The sequence below is a fragment of the Pteronotus mesoamericanus genome, unplaced genomic scaffold, assembly GCF_021234165.1.
Source record: "Pteronotus mesoamericanus isolate MK-2021 breed Mesoamerican mustached bat unplaced genomic scaffold, CSHL_Meso_final contig_657, whole genome shotgun sequence".
NCBI lineage: Eukaryota > Metazoa > Chordata > Mammalia > Chiroptera > Mormoopidae > Pteronotus > Pteronotus mesoamericanus.
The window spans coordinates 977,719-999,332 of NW_026555229.1; the positions used below are offsets into that span (position 1 = coordinate 977,719).

Sequence of the window (21,614 nt, forward strand, 5' to 3'; positions counted from 1 at the left end):
AAAAATTTGTCAACATTTCTGTTTTACAAATTTCAGGTTAAATAAATATGCTTCATATTGTAGTGGAAGATGCCTCAGGAGAGTTGGGGAGTCTGTAAGTCTCACTGAAATGCACATTGCTTCTAGAAGTAAATAGCTTTGGACACCTGATAAGGCACTGCCTGGTAACGAGTTATGCTGATAGGCCATTTGTGCACCTGTTGCTTGGAATTCCCTGTGCATTTTGCCATAGAAACAGAGTTGTAATTGGTGGTTCCTCTCCAGAGAAGTTCATCAAGCCTGCTGTGCCCACAGTGTAGTTGAAATACTGGACACTTCCAATAAAGATAGGATGACACCAGGTGGTGGAGTCTTCTTTTTTCAAATACAAAACATTTTTAAACACAAATACAAAATGAAAGAATAAAGAATTTAAGATTTATCTCGAGGGAGAAACGTGTTTCATTAGATCAGACATTCCCAGGTAGAAATCATGGAACAAGGAGATCAGGGCTTGTTGCCCTAAGTCCAGGTCTTTCCTTCATTATATCAACCTCTCTCCGAGAGAGGTCTGGAATGACAATGCCCGCGAAAAAGGGCCGATCAACACGACGTAAGAGGGCTGCCACCTGGCGGGGGAGATGGACATTACAGGCTTAGAAACAGGAGAACGCCCTGTGGGCCGCGAGGCCAGTCTTCATGGAGGGACCCCAGTAGGTTTGAAATAATGGGAGGATTTGGATCCACACAGTTTTTGTTTTGTTTTGTTTTGTTTTGTTTGTTTTTTGCTAGAACAAAATTTTATCAATTAGGACGATGACTAGTGGAATGCAGGCATCCTTGGTGCCTCATTGGTTGGGGCAGAGCGCCCTCTGGTGGCGAACAGAAGCAGCCTTGGAGGCTAGTACCTGGCAGATCAAGAAAGAAGCCCAAGAATATTGACCAGGGCCCTGGAGATCTTGTAGTCCCTGCCCCTCGTTCTACAGAGAAAAACCCAGATCTGAAGAGAGGCACTGGCCTGTCCAACATCGCAGTTAATACAAGAGCTTTTGCTGATTCAGCAGAGGATATGCACACATGTTTGTGTGACCTTGGACAACTTACCTAACCTCTCCAAGCTTCTTCCATAGCCTCTTTTCTAAAATCAAGATGTTAATAGTTCCTCCACTTACATCTGTTGGAGGATTAAGTGAGATAATACTGTAAAGTGCTTGCATCTGGGATCCTTTGGATTGGGAAGGATCAAGGAATAAGTTAATAATGACCTGGGGAGAAGGGACATTTAAGTATACTGCCAATACTTTACTTCTAGGCTTCCTCCACTGGTAAGTACCTATTTCCTGAAGCCGTAACAGGACATAGTGAAGATTAGGACCAGTGTCCTGGCTCGTGGGCTCCCAGACTCGAGGCTGCCTGGACCTGGCCAGCACCAGCTGCACCGGCTTAAACTCTCTAGGCACCAGGCTGAGGGCAACAGAAGGCAAAGGCCCAGTACCGTAGGTCCAGAGTTTCTTGGAAGCCAAGGGCTACTTTATGGGGACTTTAGGTACTTCCTGACCTTTTTCTCCTCGGGACAGATGGGAGCCATAGTGGGAGTCATTTTTATCTGTTTTGAGTACACTTTAAAAAATTTTTTTTATTGTTGACATATGACAGATGTCCCCCATTTCCCCTTTTTTCCCCCTCCAACAAGCCACCTCCCAGCCTTTACCACATTGTTGTCTGTGTCCATGGGCTCTGCATATACACATATATGTTCTTTGTCTAATCTCTTCCAGGCCCCTTCCCCTCTGATAGCTCTCAGTCTGTTCCATGTATCCATGCCTCTGGTTATATTTTGTTTATCAGTTTATTCTGTTCATTAAATTCCACATATGAGAGAGAGCATGTGATGATTGCATTTTTATCAATCAATTCACGTTACTGTAGGTATTTCAAACTCTCCCCTCCAGCATGTATACCAAAGGACCCCCTAAAAGTACAGAAACCCTCCCCAATTATCGATTAAACTCATTATTCTTAACCCTTCATTTCCTACAAACTTAAATCATCCCTCAGAGTAATTTGCTTCTCGCTCTCCAGGACCAATAACAGCGCCTGTGTAGAGCCTGAGTTTCCCGACCTGTGAAATGAGAATAGCAGCACCCACACCCAAGGGCGAGCCTGTTTCGTGTCTTTGAGCCCAGAAGGAAAGCACTCGATGGAAGCTTTCCTGATAGTGTTTCCTTGAGTGGATAGGAGATTCCATGTTCTTTTGGGTGGAGAGACATTTCCAGAAAACCCAGTGGCCTCCAGCTTTCTTAATATGTGCCTCCTATCATAACAAGACCTGGCAGATCGTCTGACATATGAGGGAAGCCGTGCGTATTTGTTAAACTAACACACGCATTGATCGAGAAACCTCACTAGAAGGGTGGCAGTGCAGAGGCTGTATGGAGAGTCCGTGCTTCAAAAGTTATTCATTGATCATTTTTTTAATCTTCAGTTGGCATGACATTACAGTGATGAATGCCAGAAGAAAAGCTACATAAAGCTATCGTTAATTGGCAGAATGCAAGGGAAGTAAGTCTCTCTCTCCACCTGCAAAGACAAGAACTCTGAGAAAGGCCTCGGTGGATGCAGAAATCTGAGCAGGGCAGCAGAAGGGGAAGGCTTACTTTGTGGGCTTTGGAAAAAATAAATGTAGAATGTTCGAGTTGGGGAGGTGTAACCTTCCGAGCCAGTCCCCAACCAGATGATAAGTGAAAAAAATGAGATCAAAACACATTGTGCAACTGGCCTCAGGTCATCCCCCAGCGAGCAGTGGGTTGGAGAGCCAGGGCTTCCGACTTCTGATCTGGCACCTTCCTCAGAGCACAGACTGCCCCCTGGGAGGGGCCAAACGGCCATCGTCAGCCCAGCAGAGGGAGTGCCAGCACCAGCAATACCCCTGGGGTAGCCTTAATTCCAACCTCAGGGCCGACACCGTGTACTTTAATACAGGCAAAGAAAAACCACGCACGTGTTATAGGTCCATAAAAACAACCGTTTTACATTTCATTTTATTCCAAAATAACTTTTTGTGCATTGTAGCAGAAAAAAAAAAATTAGAAATAATGAGCCTTGCTAGTTTGGTAGAAGCAATTTGAAGTACAGATCTTAAGCAATGGATTGTAAGTGGAATTAAAATAAATGATCCAAAAGGGAAGTCACCCCTCATTTTATAGACAAAATGACCGAATCTGCCTGTCAAGGTGACTGGACCCAGGAGACTTAGAGTAAAACTGAATTTCACAAGGGCTTTGTGAGGCATGGAGAGGCATGTGGCCGTGACTGGGTTTGTAGAACCTGGACTTGGTTATTCAAAAGAGAGGGGTGTGCTTCTGAGCAGCTGGGGGCCCTGTGCGAGGTCGGAGTGTTCCCACAGCACATCGAGATGGTTCGTGGAGCTGGTGGAAGGGCTCGGAGGTATCCCGGGCCCAAGTTTTCCCCTCAGGAGACCCAGCCCACCCCCGAGCAGTGGCCCTGTGGGGGCAGCCAGGGTTCCTGGGAGCCTCCCCAGAGAGGCGGCGGTGAAGGCCTGGCCCCTGCCAGCTGTCCCTGTCCACCGGCTTCCCTCAGATGGCAGCCACATTGCTGCTCGGCCCACCCCTTCGGTACGGTGTTCATGTGCTCAGAGTCCTCTGGGTCTCTCTTCTTGACAATGAGTTTTTCCCCACAAAAGTCCATGGACTTTGGCTTTTCTCTCTACTTCCACGATGTAGATATAGCCTCATTTCCAATAATCGTTTGAAACATCTTCTGCCTTCCCTCCACACTGTTCACCCTGAACACACACATAGAACCCATTGCCAAATTGTCTTCCTTGAATAATGTCTGACCACACACTCGAGTGGGAGCAATGGATGGTCCAGCCATGTGCTGCCCCTTGAGGTCAGGGCATGTGCGTGGTCAGGGCATGTGTGGCTCCACATGATTTCTACCTTGAGATATTCAGGAATAAAGGACTGCTTCCCCTCATACATCCCGCTTAAACTTCACTTATACACCATGCTGGCCTCGGCCAACCCTCCCATGGAAGCTGGTCTGATGGCATTTTGAGAAATGGGATGTGAAAAAAGATGAAAAGGCAAGACACTCAGATCTCAAGCCTCTTTCCCAAAATCAGACACACACACACACATACACACATACGCGCGCGTGCAAATTCCCACTGGGATCAGGAACAGGACCCAAGGGCTCCTTCTGGATGCCCAGAGACCTCCCTTGGTGCTTCATTGCTTATTAAACCACGAGATCTGAGAATTGGAAGGAACCTTGTCAGATCTGTCCCCTAAAGAGACAAATCATCCAAAAGTTTTCCAGATCTGTCAATGAAATCTGGATTGCTTAAGAAGCAGTTTAGCATCTCTCCTCAGTCCAAGCACAAATCCCTGGGCTTCCAGCTCTGTTCCAGCTCCAGTGCTGCCTTTGAGCCACATCATTCCAGGCTCAGTCGGGGTATGAGCCACCACAGTCCCCTCCTTCTCTCCGTTTCTACCGCAGGACGGTAAGTGTCACGCATGGGCTCCTCACTTCCTGCTACAGTCCTCACGTATATGTGAGCTTCTTCTGCTCCCGTTGTATTCTCATGTGGCGGTGCTCTCCTAGGATTCTTGAGGAGACAAACAGGTTTTTTAAAAAATGTAGCAAAGACTTCTGCTTCTGGTCAAGTTGAAGGAACAACAGCCAGATTTACCTTCCCACCTACAGCAACCAAACTTCAGACAAACCATCTAAAACAGTAGTTTTTAAGACACTGGAAATCATGCCAGGAAGGACAGTGATTCTTGCGAGACAAAACACAAGTAAGTACAGGTCTGCAGTTGCCGGAGCTCGCTGCCTTGGGAGGTTTTCTGGCCACGCAACATTCTTTTGCTTAGTGTAGCATGGTATCTGGTTTTTTTTATCCTTTTATTTTTAATCTGCTAGTGTCTTTATATTTAAAGTGAGTTTTAGTAGGCAATGTATAGTTGTATCTGGACTTTATAGCCAGTCTGAAGATCTCTGCCTTTTAATTGAGGTATTTATACCAACTACATTTAATGGGATATTGACATGATTGGATTTAAATTTACCATCTTGCTACTTGTTTTCTATTCCATCTGTTCATTGTTACTTTTTAAATCTTTTTTTCTGCCTTCCCCCAAATAGATTTTAGAAGTACCTTATTAAGTTCCATGAAAACAAATCTGTTGGGATTTATATTGAAATTACATTTATTATGTAGACCAATTTTAGGTTGTTCAACATCTTTATGCTATTGAGTTTTCCTACCAGAGAGCATGGTATATATGAATATTCCCATTATTTAGGTCTTATTTAATATCTTTTACTAAAGTTTTATTTTTCTCCATAAAGGGATTACATGTTTTTGTTAGATTTACTCCTCAACATTATATATATAATATAATATAATATATAGTATATATATTTTTTTATTGCCCCTACAAAATGGTATTTTTAAAAATCACTTTGATTGTTATTGATTTTTAGAAGTGAAAATTACTTTTGTATACTGATTTCTATATCCAGTAAACTTATTAAAATCACTGGATAATGCTAACAATTCATCTGTAGAAAATCATATCATCTGAAAATAATGAAACTTTTGTTTTCCTCTTTTCAGTCCTACACTTCCTGCTTCTTTTTCTTACCCTACTGCATTGACTAGGACCTAAAGTTAAATATTGACTAGGTGGTACTAGAGAGCGCCCTTGGTTTTTTTCTATTAAAGAGAATTCATTAACAATTTACCCTTAGGTACAATGTTTGATGTAAATTTTAAAAAAGATATCTCCATTCAATTTAAGAAAGTTCCTACACCACAAAATGGCTGTTACATTTTTTTGAAGTCTTTTTTTTCCTATTGAGATGGTCACATGATTTTTCTCTTTTAGTTTGTCAGTAAAAGAAATTCTATTAAATTGATTTTTTAATATTAAATCAACCTTGAATTCCAGTCCAGCCAATAAAAATACTGAGAACCCGCCTGTGTCTGAGCTTCCCTCAGTCCTCTCTTTCCCCCGTGCGCCCACACTGTACTTCTCTTATGACGAAAACAACTTTAACACCCTTGTTTTACTAGGTTTATTCACTGTATGATGATATATAGTGATTAAAACCAAGAGTTCTTACCTCAGCTATCTTGGGATTGTCATCAATTTCTGAAATTTCATATGGCCTCTCACTTTCCTAAGTTGGAAAGAAAGAAATAAAGGGAGGGAGGGAGGGAGGGAGAGAGGGTCCTAGAATTGGCCCATGACAATGACTACAACCAGTGGTGCTTACACTTAGGTTTACAATCACAGTGCGATCACCAGAGAACTTCGAAAACAAAGCAAAATAAGCAAACAAATAATAAGTCTCTCCTCCCAAAACATGAATAAGTAATACCATTGTGAATTACTTCAAAATAATCCAGGGTGGGTAGGGTGAAGAAGGGGGTGGGAGCAGAGATGAAATGCAATTGGCTATAAATTGATAGTTAGGTTTATTATATTAGTCTCTGTATTTCAGTATATGTTTAAAATTATTTACAATAAAAAGTTGTGTTTTTTAAAGACCAATGCCACAACTCTATTATCCAATGATACTGATTTAATTGGTTTTGGTGACTGGTATTTTTGTAACCTCCTGGATGATTTTAAAATGCACTGAAGGTTGAGAAACTACTGCCTAAATAAAAATACCACCAGCAACCACATACTTCTTAATGGTAAAAGTTTACAGCTTGTCAACACATCTTTACATCCATGATCTCGTTTCATCCTTGCACATTTGCCTCCCTCCTAAAATAGGAAAGATAGCTTTTGTGACTCCTATTAAGTTGACCTAATCAAGGCACAGAAAGGGTTAAGTCACTTATCCAGGATCATGTAAAGGATAAAGTGGCAGGGCCAGGGTTGGAGCCTCGGGTTTGCTACCTCCTGGGATGCTTACTGCTGTAAGCACACCAGGAAAGTTCATAAGCAGAGGACGGCAGCAGAACCCAGAGCCCACGTGACAGAGTGCAGCACACTCCCGGAACCTCGTGGGATGTGGGTCTGGGCAGACTTTGAACCCTGACGTGGTTCCCAGAGCCATCTGGCATTTGGAAGGGGTGGGGTTGGCAGATTCCTTGTGACTGATGTGTGTTCAGATATGGAAAAGGGCAAAGAGAAGCAGAGCCACATACTCTGGACATATACCTACCTCAGCACCTGTGTGTCTCCTGCCTTTCCCAAGATCACCTCCGCCCTCTCTGCGAAGCTTGTGCCCTTCTGTTTCTCAGCCTGAGCAAACACATCCACCATATAGACATGTGTTTGCCATGGCCACTAACGTCCCTCTTCACTGCTACTCTCTGCCACTCCAAATATCCTTGTGGCCGCCTGACAAACCAGCTCCGCCTGGGGCGTAATGGCAAGACTCTGAGAAATTGAGGTGCAGGGACATCCACCATCTTGTCCTCAGAAAACAGACACAAGTCCTGACACACTTTGCCCAAAAGCCATTCACTGAAATACCTATTCCTGCCAACATGCCCAGCCCCGGGAAGCTGCTCGTCACCTCGGTGGATTTGCTGCTGCTTCTACGTCGCTGAATCACCATAAACAGGAGCGCCACTAGCAGGGCCGAGGCCACCAGCGACGGGATGCCCGCGGCCAGTCCGAGCGAAGGCCCGCAGTCCTGGCACGGAGAGAGAAGCAGGGTCAGCTTCTCGGGAGTCAAGGAAAAGGCCAGTTGATGAAAAAGAAACCACCCCCAAAACCTCAGGGACCCTACATGTTATACAAAATCCAAAGGGAAGTGAAATATTGTGAAAAATGTTTGCAGTCTGCATGACAAATGAGTCATTTTCATAGGACTTAATTTACATAATTTACATCAATTAGAAAAGGGTTATAATCCAGTAGAAAAATGGGCAACAAATACAGACAAGACATTCCTAGGAACAGAAATACAGATTTCTCAACATGGGAAAAAGCTGAGATACAACTCAAAGCAACAATTAGATACCATTTTTACCTATCAGTTTGGCAAAAAGTGAAAGCTTTTCTTATACCCCACACCATTTGACATGAATGTTTTAAATTTATTTACACTAAATTCATTAACCAATTAATTTTCAAATTCCCACTTTGTTTTGATATAAGTGGAAATAGCTGCATAAGTTTTCAGATTTGTAGATTATCTGGAAATATCAAAGATAATCTGCAGAATCTATATAAATACAGGATTCTTATATATAACATAAATACAGGAAAGTATATAAATCATAAATATATAGCTTGATGACTTTTCACATGATGAACCCACCCATGTAACCAACATTCAGACTAAAAAAACAATATTACCAATGCCCCAGAAGCCCCTTCACGCTTCCTTCCAGTCAGCCCATGTATAAGACTATTTCGAAATCTATCACCATAGGTTAGATTTGTCTTTTTTCAACATCATCTAGATGCACAGAGAAAGTATGTACAGTAAGTCCTCATGTAACATCCTGGATGGGTTCTTGGAAGGTGGTGAAACAAAGTACAATGAAACCAATTTTATCAGGGACTGATTAATACAAACAGGAGTTAAGTTTCTACAGCATCTCACCAGTGTTATTGTGAACCAAATGTTATTCCAGAACCTGTGTGCCTAACTTCTTTTGCTCAACGCATTGTGAAATCCATCTGTGATTTGCGCACTCTCCCTCATTTCTGAGCTGAGTTGATTATAACAGTCGAGCCAGATTCTGTGCTTGGTAATAGTTCACATATCAAATTTATCTACTTCTCAAAACAAATTCACAAGATGGGGAGAGCATTATATCCCTGTTTTATAAATGACCAAACCAAGCCTCCAAAATTTAGGTGGCATACTTACTCCTTCTTTCCCACCTGTAACAGCTGGAGAGGAAGTCTGTGTGGGAAAAGAACATATAGCTTAAGAAAACAAATCTGCAGAACGAATGCTATATAAGACAGTCTGTCGAAGGTGAAGCTCTAATGCCTAAAGTTCACCCTTTGCTAAACATTCTATTAAAAACAGTAAATGACACTGTTGCAGGAGATAGCATAGGAAGAGCTCTGAGGCTGCGCTGCTGTTCCTGGCCAGTGGCTAGCGTCCTGGTTACCAGGCAACACCTTTTAGCACTTAGGTAGCAGCTAGGAGTGAGCAGCCAGAGGGGGAACTAAAGGCAGGGCTCTCACCATTGCAATCTAACAAAGAACTTAATACAGAAGGCCAAAAGCAAAGGAAGACATGTCTCACCCATTGACCCAGTTGTTCTGAGCCTGGTTCGATAAGACCGCCAGGCATTCCGAACAACATGAGCAAACGATGGTAGCGCAGGGAGGGGGAGCCCTGAAAGTCTGCGTGTATCATCTCTGCTAGCTGGGAAAGAGGAAACCTGGAGATGTGTATTCATTCCAAGACCTGGGAGGAGAGGGGCATGTAGTGTCCAGAGAAAAAGCCCATGAAACAGCTTTGGTTAACTGCCGGCCCCTTTTCCAGATGCAGAATGAACAAACAGAGTCTAGAGCCAGATAAGGATTCGTGCTAACAGACCTCCACACAATACCTGCGTCACACCCGCCCCCCAGAAAGCTGGCACCACCTTCACCCATCAATCAATATGTAACTCCCTCACCCCCATCCCGCCAACTATATAGGTTGCCAGAACAAAGGACTCACTCTTCTCTTGGCTCTTTTTGCCACATGGAGCGGTGGTGGCACCCTGGCCATTTGGCCTCTGGCCAGGGGGTCCCTGGTCACCTAGGTGCTGGCCACCTGGCTTCTGGCGACCCTGCTTTTGCCACCCTTGCTTTTGCTTTCCCATTAGGACTTAGTACTAATAAACTTCACATGCACGCCAATAGGCTCGTTGGTCTGTACTTCTTTACTGCATCGGCAAGAAGAACCAGGGTTTCTCTGGTAATACCATGGCTGCCAAACAGAACCTTACTTGATTGCTTCCCAGGTAGAAGAAATGGAATTCTTTTACAAGGAGAGAGAATTCAGAAATTCAGGTAAGTTCTTTGTTATTTACTCACATGGATTTGCCATAACACCCTTTTACAACTCAAAATAAGACTTTCTCTTGTCCCAAGTCCCCATATCCTTCCACTTTGGGTTTACCTGTCCCCATTGCTAGAGGTAAAATGATAAAGTCTGGTAGAAGACAGGCTCTTTAAGGGTGGCTTATTGTTTTCAAACATGCAACGGAGCAAATGGCTTGGGGGGGATCTGAATGTGTGAACGGTCCATGTTCCTGGGGTAATTCCACGTTGAATGAATACCTTGCAGGTTGTCAGTTCACACCTCTATTCAAGGAGAGGCGCTGGATCTCACTTTGTTATGAGTTATTTCAGGTAATAGTCTTACCTGGATCAGCAAGTCTCAGGGAACCAAGCTCTACATTAACGTGACCCATGTACCGCATGCTAAGTGGTGCTCTGTGGGGTTAAGAGCGTGGGTCCTGAGCTCCCTGCCTGGAGTGGAATGGCAATGTCTCCGGTCACAGGCTAAGGGATCTCCTTTCTCCCTCTGTGAAATAGGACTGTTAGGACCTACCTCTAGAGTTGTGATGGGCACCGAAGTGTAAGGTTTTATCATTTCTTTAAAACCGGCAAAGCTCTGGTCAGACCTGTTATTTAATATTCTCACAAACCTCAGGAATACATTGGAGTTCCTGAGGTTGGGGCTTTGACAATTTTTGTCTCTATTTCACAAAAAATGAACTAGATCTCAGAGAAGTTATGGGATTTTGTCCAAGGTACCACAGGTAACCGTAAATCTAACCTGAACGTGGGTGTTTGAGTTCCATGCCTAGGTCTCTGGTCCAGACAGTTCCCACCCAAAGAGGAACGTGATAAAGGAGGCATTGATGTTTGGTACTTCCATGCTTAGAGCTTTACCTAAACACAGGCTCCCACTCACCCCCAAATTACCTTCATGCCGCATTTGCCCAAAGCATTCCATTTCTCTGGGTTGTGGTAAGAGTCAAATACCATTTCCGGTAGGTATTCTATCTTCAGGTTACAGATATTCATTTGGGCTGGCTTTGGTCCCTCCAAGGGAGTTAACTCTCAGGAGTCAGGGGCACTTCATGGAACCCCAAAACAGTGGGATTCTGGCTTCTCCAGGGATTGAGGGACTGGGAATTTGTCAGGACCAACGCCGTCCCTCCCCCTGGACATGTGGCCCTCTCCACTCTCTGGGCATGTGGCCTTTCCCCGTGCTCTTCCCTGTTTGCTTCCTTCTTCTCTCTGCAGATGAACCTTCCTGCCCCGGCGAACACCTGCCAATCACACCAGCTGAGGCCTATGGAGTACTCACTATGCGGCAGGCTGTTCGCCTGCCGCTCCCGCATCTGCTCATTTGTGCCTCACGACAGCCAGTGAGGCAGGACTACGGTGATCCCCGCTTTACAGGGGAGAAGAGTGAGACACAGAGAAATGAAGTAAGTTGTGTGAGGTCACACAGCGCTGAGAGGCAGACGCCGAGTCGTCTGGCCCCAGTCCAAGCTCTCAACCACGGCTGCAGCGCCCCAACTCACTTTCTGTACTTGACAGTTCAGTGTGGCCCAACCGGGACCAACTTGCCTAGGTGGCCCTGTTCCCAACTCCCTGCAAAGGCTCTTCTGAGCCAGGTATCTACCTCTCCCCCCTTCCCAGGGCGCTGGCACTCAGCTGCACCAAAAAGGAAGGGTCACATGGCGGACATAACTGCCAGGCAGGGTGACCAACTGTCCTGGTTTTCCAGAGAGGTTGCCTAGGTCATAGGACATTCAGTGTTAAAACCAGATGGACCCAGGTGAACCAGGATGGTTGCTCACCTTACACAGGTTCAAAGGGAGGAGGGAACACTTCTCAGAGAAATGGGTTGTTAACCAAGAAGGCTCTCCAAAAGGTGACAACAAGTGTCATAAGGACCTCCCTCTCACCTCTCACCTCTCACCTCTCCCACCCTGCGCAATGGCTTCTTGCTTCCCTGAGTTACCTTCCTAGGGTGGGCCACTCCAGGGTAAGACAGATCCCGGGGTTTCTACAGACCTGCTGAGTTTAAGCAGCAAGGGGGAAAGGTCCAGCGGTGACTCTATTAAAAGGTTTTGACAGCAAACAACAAGCAGAGGCTGAAGCAGGGAGCTGAGCAACTCAGGGAGGCTCAGAAGGCAGGGCCCCGCCGGAGAGTGCGGCAGGTGCTGGGGCGGGGGTGTGGGGGACAGACCCCCAGAGCAGCCCGCGCGGGGCACCAGGAGGCCCACAGTGAGCAACAAGGCTCTGCCTTCCTGGGACTGTCCAGACCGGTGCCCTCATGTTATAGGAGACTGAGCCCTGGCTCCGGTGTCCTTTTACCAGGTAGATTCAGTTTATTCTCTTCCAATAACCATGTGACTTACCAGAAACATTTGGCACAGCCAAACCCACTAATGACTGGGCCAGAGAAACGCCTCACTCGGTCACAACAGGACTACTGCTTGGAAGACAGCCCTGGCCGGGTTATCTCCACATGGCATGAGAACAGAAGCGGAAGATCAGCTCTGGGTGGAAGCTGTGCGCCACCACCCACTGAAATTGTTATTTTGACTTGCAGCTCAATGTCATGATCAAGAGCAATAAAATGTTCAGACTTGTTGATCCCCAAATTCCCCTTCTAGACTATCTATGAAAGAAGTCATCTTAAGTGCAGATGGGGAATTATCTACACCTATGTTTAGTAGAAAACTACTTTTAATTGTGATTAAGTAATTCAGGAAATAGTTTTCTTGAAGAAATATTATGTGGCCACCCTCTGTTATGGTTATAAAGGCTGATGGAAAACATTTATATAAAATTATATGTAGAGTAAGAACACAGTAGTATGAAGACAACAGAAGTCAACATTTCCCGAGAGTCAAGTAGGGCTGGAAGGAGTGCCATATTCTGCTGATGGGATCACAGGTGAGGGTTCTTTCTTCTTTGCTGTTTTCCTTTTCAAACTGTGTATTTATAATTTCCAGTGTTGAAAACATTTCCCGCGGCAGCCCCCAGCTCCTCCCGAGTGCCTTTGAAGAACTGGACTCCTCGCCGTGCCTGGAGTTCCTGTGGCAGGCTCTGGGGGCCCCGGTCGGCGCTGCACTGGTGTTTGGGGAACAAACAGGGGCTGCTGTACTTACCGTGTTGGCTGGCAACGTGAAGTTCAGTGGAAAACTCTGCAAAGGAGAACAAAACTCTAAAGCTCCCGGGAATGGTGAGCCAGGCTCTCGACCTTTCCACCCAACGCCACGGACCCTGGCCGATTCTAAGAGCACTTGCTGATCCCTTATTCTCAGTCAGCCCATGTGCCTTCCCAACCTTGGCCCAAAAAGAGGGCAGATGAGCAGACGAGCCTGAGGCCACGGGTTCCGCCCTCAGCATCGGGGCAGCCTTGTTTCCCCTTGCCTCCCAGGTCCTCGGCCAGGGCTAGACTAAGGGGCCAGGCCGCAGGGCTGCTGCCTGAGGAACCCCAACCCACAGGGGCAATACAAGCATTGCTAGGCATTCAGCAAAGCGCTGACAATTAGTTTTCTCCCCGCCTAGAATTCTTCTCAGGGAGGGAAATGTGTGAATTTAGAAACACTTGGTCCTTGCTGCTTGGGTTAGGAAGTAAGACCCCCACGCAGGGACATGTTCCAACAAGAACACCTGCTCCTTAAACCCCCTTCCCCAGGTGAGAGAATGAGGGAAAGACAAGTTTTGCTGAGTTCAAAGCATAGTCTCCGGACTGCAGCTGAGCTGGTCAGGACGACAGAGAGAAGCTCACCCTTCTCCACCCTCCCCTCTCTCCCCCTAACGTGGAGTCCATATTTAAAGTTCATGGGCTCAACAGGGTACCAAACTGTTAGCCTGCCCAGTGCCCACTCTCTGGGTCAGGCCCTGCTAAGGGCCTCCGCTGGCCCCTTCCTCCTCTCGTCTTCACCTTCTGTCCCCATAGTTTGGGCTCACCTATACCAGTCTTCCCAGGCTACTCTTTCCCGAAACCAAGATAGATATTATTCTAGGACATTAGAGCAAGAGGGACATCTGGGCCACCATCGATTTCAGGGTCTTCTTGCTCAAGGGACCAAAACACTGCCATTGCTGCTAACGCCAACCCTGCCGACAGATGCCGCAAGGACGCTGGCCGCGGCACTGAGCACAGCTGCCCAGGGCCTTATCTCATCCGTGAGTGCCGGGCACTGACGTCAGCAGGCCCAAGACAAAGCTTCCTTTGGGGGCCCAGCAGACGGGAGGAGCAGCAACAAGCAAGCCATTGCATGTGCTCTTCATCAATATTTGGATGACGAAGGTTTTGGCCAGTTTCAGAGAGGCATTCATGTTTTGTAAAAACACACTACAGTGCTCTCACGGAGAGAAAAACATCACGTACATTTGGGTGGAGAAGAATATGTTCTTTAGAGAAGCAGCTGGGTGGGGTGAGGCAGCTCTGGGTTTGGAGTCACCTCATCTGGATCTGTGTCTAGACTCAGCTGCTTAGTGGCTGTGTGGCCTTGGAAAAGTGACTCAAACTCTCTGGTCTCCGTTTCCACACAACAGATCTGTTCTCCCAAGTTCAGGTACTCCATCCTCAAAACGGAGAGATGATTAACTGGCCCTGCCCACCTCACAGGATAAGTCCAAAGGACATAACACCTGGGCAGCTCCGTCCAAGCTGTAGACCACTCTAGGTGTGCGAGGGGTCACGGGGGCCCATATTCTTCAGGGCCGGGCCTGCACCGAGCAAGGCACAAGAAAGCCACGTGGGAAGTTCTTTTCTGGATGGAATCCCATACATGGATTAACAATATTCAAAGTGCTGGAATTTGGTACAATATACTTATAGCTCAAATACACTTAGTGTTAGTCTAAGCATAACATAATATCTACACGATGGTTCTGAAGGCACTTTAGGATCTCAGCAGCTGAGTAGCACTCGTTGTAAGTTTGCTGTTTTCCAGGGGAAGAGGGACAATTACTCACTGCTATGGAGGATGTGCTACATGTCAGACACCTGCGAAGGGCGTGCATTCAAGCTGCTAAGTGGTAGAGGCTGGGTTAGATTATATATCCTCCAAACTCCAAAGCCTGAACTCCACTCCTTTTCATAATCTCTTTTATAAATAATCTCAGAAGCCTCTCCTCTTTTCCCCCTTAGCAAACCTCATTTGATTGAGTCACAACCAAATATGTATTGCAAGTCAATTAAAAAAAAAAGGTGGAAAGTTTCTGATGCAACAGATGAATATCTATGTTGCTGAGCAGGTAGCAGAAGGCAGACTGAACAATAAAGGATAAAGGCATGGATCGGACCCATTGCTTCAACTGGGAAATGAATGTAGCTGAAACATCTCCTTTGTACCCTTGCTGTGTGTGTGTGGGGGGGGGGGTGTTACAAACAAGGCCAAAATATTAAAATAAAAGATGAGATTGGCAAATGGTGAGAATTTTACCAAAAATTAGTATTTTGCACATAGGAAAATAATTTAAAACCAAGTCCCTTGGCTTTATTGTACCAAGGACAAAGGCGTATTAGAGTTAGAGACATGAGTTTTAAAAGCCTGAGAATTGTTTTTATTGAGAGAGAATGAGGTTAGGCTGAGCTGAAGATGCTGCCGTCACTTACCATTCTGACAGCCTCCCGAGAACCTTCTCTACGCGCTGTCCTCGGCAAGCTCCTTTCTCTCTGGAGCTATTGGCTTGTGTCTCGCATTTGTAGGGACATTCAGCTGGGCGAGCAAGGGTGACAGAGCGAGAAGTGGCTCTAAGAGAGCCCTGGCCAAGCCATTTATGGTCAGGGGAGTAGCCAAGTCCTCGGCCCATCCCTCAGGGAAGCTGGTCTCCTGCCCCACAGCCACCGTGTGCAGCCAGGGTTACCCATCCTCTTTGCCTTTATATCCTATCCTTCTCACTTGTCAGGTCCCTTCCTTGATGACACCTCCAGCTCAGCAAAGAACCCACAGCTGGCCCGAGAGCTCGGAAGCTTCTGCAGCTGGGAGCTCTTTAGAACAATGGGTGGCACAGGCAGAGGTGGGCCCCAGCGGCCGGGCAGCGGCATCCCAGCCATGGTGGAGTCGGCACATTACTGGTATCCCTGCAGGGGACGCCTGTGGGGCACGGGGTGGGGACCCGCTCTGTGTGTGCGGCAGGTCTGTGGCTGCCACAGGGAACATACTCCCCGGTCAGTGAGCTGCCTGCTGGGGAGTTTGGCCTCACCCTTTCCTGTTCTCACACTTTGGCGGGGACCCTCCTAGAGCTGGGGGAGGCTGTGGACATGGGCTGCTTTTATTTCTTATGAGCTCTCTGCTAGGAGTTTGCGTTTTTGAAACAATGAAGGAGTTGGAGTCACGTGCCAGCAACACAATGGAGTTCGGACCAGTAAATGTGATCATTTAAATGAGTACATTTCTTCATCTAGTTAACACATCTTTTTAATACCTTCTATTATTCTGGGCACTGCTCTCAGAAATGGTGAAGACAAATGCGGCCCCCACTTGCAGGGACTGTAGGTCCCAGCAGGGACAGGCAGAGAGCAGTCACTGTGGAGGAGCAAGTGGGCTGGAAGGGAGGAGCGAGCAGTGACCCAGAGGCAGTTCCCTTGGAAAGGCCAAGAGACGGCATTCAAGCTGCGTGTCAGAGATGAGAAGAGGGCCCCCCAGGCAGAGGGATCAGCAAAGGCAAAACCCCTGCGCTGAAGCAGGTGTGGCACCCTCGCAGACCGAAAGGTGGCCCCCGTACCTGCAGACACAGAAACCTCGAGGGACCCCGGAAGGAGTTACAGACACAGTAACTCAGGGACCTATGGTGTGAGCATGCTAGGGCAGGTAAGAGTTCCATTGTGGAGCGATGGGAAGCCTTTCAAGGGTTTTAAGTGGGAAGGGAGCCTGAACTAATTGATGTTGACAAAGATCAGCTGGCCTCTCTGTGGAGCCTGGATTACAGGGGACACGGGTGTGAACCTGGACACTGGCTCGCAGAGTCCAAGTGAGCGGTGAGGGCGGCTGCCTGGGGTTGGGGCAATGGGCATGGAGAGCAGTCTGTGGGTTTGTGACTTATTGTGGAGGCAGAGGCAACGGGATTTAATGATGGGAAAAAATGTGGGCAGGGGAGGGGGAGAAGGTGAGGGAAAGAGCAGAGTAAAGCCGGCTGCTGGCTTTGGGGCTTGACTAACAGAGGCGGCAGAGGCCCCATTTGTGTAGTCTGGCCAGGCTGGCGAGCCAGACCTGGGGAATGGGATCCAGGCAGTGGGATACTGACCTGAACAAGAACAACGGTCTGCTTCAGGGGGTTTCCAGTCCCCAGGGCAATGGCTCAACTGAGTCTCTCGGCACCGGGGTGCCACGGAGACACTGCAGAGAAGCTGCACCGAAAGCCTTAGCCGCCCTTGTGGAAGCGGCGCGGTCCTAGGCAAGTGAGGTACCTCCTTCCAGTCTCGCTCCCCAGCTGTGAAGTGGGGATGATTCTGTTGACAGTGACTGGCCTACTTATATCAGCACCGCTGCACAAATTATGCTCCTAACTGCCTCGGTGGGCCTAGAACCGTGCCTGCCCCAGAGAGCTGGACGCAGGAACTTCAGTTCATGGCCCCAGTGCCCTCTGGCAAGGCTGTTGTGGATGGGCAAGGCCAGTGAGGTCCTTTTGTGACTCTTTTTGTTGGCTAGGCATCTTCTGATCACCAACTCTCCCTCCAACGAACATGTTAGTTTCTTTCAGAAGAATTGCTATGAATTCTAGTCAGCGGAGCCCTGGACTAAGTGTCTGGGTGGGTCGTGATTCCCTGGTCACAAGCATCAAAACAGACTCTGATGAACTTAAGAGGAAGGGGATTACATGGGTGGGTGTAGTGGAGCTCAGGCCAGGGAACCAGGCTCTGGGAAGACAATGCTAGGTGGCCCCTGAGGCTTCAGCAGCAGGGACTCTGAGACGGCCCTTGCTGGATATCCCCCCAGGGAAACGAGCTCCAAACTATTTCAGCCCCTTTCCCCTTGATCAAGTCCAATTCCGGGAAGAGGATCTGATGGTCTGGCTTGGGTCTTGTGCCCAAAGAGGACCTGCCACCTGACCGACGGTCTGCCCAAATCAAGTCCCCCCAATGGGAGAAGAGGTGGCTCTGCAAAAGGAACTTGGCACCGTCACTCGAAGAAGGGGCCTGGGGGGAGCGAGCGGGCTGTCCTGCTCCGGAAGTACTGGGCCTGAGAGACTGTCTCCTGAGAGACTGCAGAAGGAATGCCCTGAAGGGGAGAGGGGTTAGGCCACCAACTCTGAGATTCTCTGATCATTTCTATTTGCCACCGTTTAAATTTGTACTGATGACTTGTTTGCCAGGTGGTCCGTTTAAACTGGTCAGTTTAAAATGTTGGTCCATTCCTCCCTGGCCAGTATGGCTCTATTGGATGGAGCATCATCCCATAGACTGAGAGGTTGCAGTTTGATTCCCAGTCAGGGCACATACCCAGGTTGCAGGTTTGATCCCTGGTTGGGGCATGTAAGAGAGGCAACCAACTGGTGCTTCTCTCTCATCAATGTTTCTCCTCTCTCTATCTCTCTCTCTCAAAACAATGAAAAAATGTCCTCAGGTGAGGATTTAAACAAATAAAAATCTAAAAATTAAAAGCCAGTCCATTCTAAATGATAGGGTGACCTTATTCTAACTGCTAAAACCTTTATCTAAAATGTCAGTAAGGAAGTAGTGATGAAGTAAAATGTTAAACAGCAGGATGATTCTGGTCATTTCCCTATCTCTGAATGCCACAGGGGAGAGTCATGGGGGGGGGGGTCCACCAGGTATTGCTAGCTCCTGTCGCTCTTCACCTGAAGTTAAGACCAGCCGTGTGAGTTGCGCCGGCCAATGACACGCGAGCAGCAGCGATACGCCACATGCGGGCATTGTGAGAACCAGCGTGTGGCTCTTCACGCCCGCTTTCCCTCTGACACAGGAATCAGCAACGGCCCGTCAGCCCAGCCCAGCCCTGACTGAGGATGACGTGGAAGAGCTGCCAGATACTAGATATGACTATGCCGTTGAAACAAGAAATAAACCTTTTTATGCAAAGCCCCTGACGTTTGGGGGTTGTTTGAGTGCCACATAAGCTGCCCTGACTGATGCATCAAGCAGTTGTACCCTTGCAGCCCTGGGGCTCGTCCTTTAGGTACCAGTTACCACAAAAGGTAGAAAAGTCATAAAACCTCGACACGCTACAGATAGCACAAAACTGGCATGTGGTGTTAGTTTCACATTAATTCTTAGTCCCTCATTACCCTTCCCTGATGGGACCCATAAAACCCCAAGCATACCTGAAGTTCTCTTCATCTGGTCAACCGACAAAGACTGTTGTCGATTAGATGGAGTCTCTGTCCTTGAGTTAGAAATGACCTTCTATCTGTCAGGGTCCCCACAGAAAATGAATGATATACTCAATGTGCTGTATTTGGGAGTGGGGGTGGGAGGCTTATTAAAAAGGACTATTTATAAAGATCCCCTATGGGGGACAAATAATGCAGTACCACAGGGTTAGGCCAATGGAGTATCATTACCACCCTTAGACCTGGGGTGGGGGGGCAGGTGGAAGGAGTGACTGCCAGAGCCCAGAGAGAAAAGGCCACCTAAGAGGAGCCATGACCTTCTGTTCTAATGTCATATGTGGTCCTCAGGCACAAAACTGCGTGGAGATGAGTGGAGAGCGCTGCTGAGGGACAAACGGGAGATGCCGACCACATCGACACCCTTGTACGAGCACCCATGTCCATAAAAATTATGTTGTCAAATTTCCAACCGATTCGGGTCCAAGAAAGGGGGCACCTTTGAAGCCACCTTCAGCTTTGCTCAGGACTTCCTGGGTCCAAAGGGGAGTGCTGTCCTGGAGTCAGGCACTGGGTGCTTGCCAGAGAGTAGAAGGCCATAGGGAAGACCCCCTTTTTCTATGCTCCCCAAGTTCTTGTGGTGTTGGGGAAAATTATCACCACGGGGACCAGTCTTGTCTGAACTGGTAGTATATACCCAGGACACATCAATCAATGCGCATTCTTTAATGAAACCATTCTTTCTAAACAGAGACACGTTAGCTTCTCTCCACTTTCTTTTTGATACTGACAACACTTCATGAAATGGAAAATTACACAAAATAAAAAATACAATATATTTATAGATAACACTCTAAACAGTTTTCCATTTTTCTTTTTTTACAGAAAACTTTTCGGCATGTGGGGTTATCTTTCCGAAGTTCAGCCTACAGCGGAAAGTGGAAAGACATCTGCTGGAGACCTGGGAAGACTTGTTCACACTGAACAATGACAGGCCCGGGAATTATCTGCAACTTAGCAAAGGGACCAGATCAACGGCAAATCCCCATGTGAACTTGCCAGTTAACAAGATTTTACAAAGGCTTTAAACAAGTTGAACATTTCATGAGTAATAGGACACTTCACTTTAGAAGAAAATAAAGTTACGGCACAGGCTCATTGTCTCTGTTGGGAGAAACTCTGCAGACTGATGTGAATTCCGGACCCCAACCCTGCCCGTGGTCCAGGTTCTAGCTTCTGTGAGACCACGTTACACTAGCATGGGACCAGACTGAAGGCCCTGACCCTAAACGTTCCATCAGGTCGTCAAGATAAGTCTCTGAACTGAAGCTCGTCTTGGAGCTCTGTGACATCCCCAAGGCATGGCACCCAATGAAAGGACAAAGCTGGCTGGAGCAATGTCTCCGGGCTCCTTCCTCTCCATCCAGGGGTGCGTGCAGGAAGGTCCCTGAGCATTTGGAAGGACCAGGGCAGGGGGCCTGGATCTTTCTGCTGAAGGGGCTTTTCTGCACGAAGCCAGCTGTGCAAAGCCTTGCCAAACGTACTTCATGCCCAAGTCCCCAGCGTGGCGTGTGAGCTCCTGGGGCAGCCGGGGCGGCGGGGCCAGGGCGGGGCGGGGCGGGGGGGGGCAATCTGGCCAGCCCCAGCTGAATCAGAGCTTGTCTCTGCGGGGACTATGTCACTCCCAGGAGGCCTCACTAAAGGTTTTCACAAGAGTCCCATTGTTTCAAATTGGCCATAGGTTGGTAAGTGTTGAAGTTGTGTGTTTTTTATAATACCCACACTAAAGAGATAAAAATGAGTCCCATTGTTTCACAGCTCGGGAGTGAGGGAAGGGCATATACCAAGGCAAAGCTGACTGTTGCCAACTCCCTCGCGCATTTCCAGGGAATTCATTAGTCTTTTCTAGACCTCAACAGGTTGAAACTACACAATTTTCATGTCTCTGGAGAGAGACCTTTAACAGCCCCCTTACGTATCCTGATTTCAATTTTAACTTGGACAGATAAGCTGAGACAAAAATAAAACCCCAGAAAAATACAAAATCAGAGAAACAGAATTCACCCTCACAGGGAGGTGAGGCTTGGACCTGGAGCCAAGCTACTCCAATGCTGAATCAAAGATTCCCCGGGGCAGGGTCTGCGTCACAACAGGAGAACAGAGGCCGAGCCTCCCTCCAGGGTCCAGGGAGGCCCAGAGGGCGCTGCCTAACAGGAGACGGGTCCAGGGAGGCCCAGAGGGCGCTGCCTAACAGGAGACGGGTGAATGGCAGGGCTGGTCCAGCAGGGCCTGCTCTGTAAAGCTCCGGCAGTGGGTCGGCAGGGGTCGCACTGCACTGATTTAAGG

At 47.5% G+C, this 21,614-nt stretch overlaps 1 protein-coding gene across 1 annotated transcript; it reads right to left on the bottom strand.

Moving 5' to 3' along the window:
- Nucleotides 1–3,157: 3,157 nt before the first annotated feature.
- Nucleotides 3,158–15,711, bottom strand: OPALIN (oligodendrocytic myelin paranodal and inner loop protein). Its single transcript, XM_054581703.1, has 6 exons — nucleotides 15,595–15,711; nucleotides 13,130–13,165; nucleotides 8,857–8,892; nucleotides 7,549–7,668; nucleotides 6,136–6,192; nucleotides 3,158–4,612 (listed from the first exon to the last, which is right to left on the bottom strand). Exons 1-6 carry the CDS (start codon nucleotides 15,595–15,597, stop codon nucleotides 4,439–4,441), a joined length of 426 nt encoding a protein of 141 aa, XP_054437678.1. The 5' UTR covers nucleotides 15,598–15,711; the 3' UTR covers nucleotides 3,158–4,438.
- Between the last annotated feature and the right edge of the window lie 5,903 nt (nucleotides 15,712–21,614).

Bases quoted from the DNA above. Each gene is read 5' to 3' on its own strand.
- OPALIN (XM_054581703.1), bottom strand. The intron at 8,893-13,129 runs GTAAGTACAGCA...TTTCCCACACAG, and splicing joins TCACGTTGCCAGCCAACACG to ACTTCCTCTCCAGCTGTTAC. The intron at 6,193-7,548 runs GTGACGAGCAGC...TTTCCAACTTAG, and splicing joins GCAGCAGCAAATCCACCGAG to GAAAGTGAGAGGCCATATGA.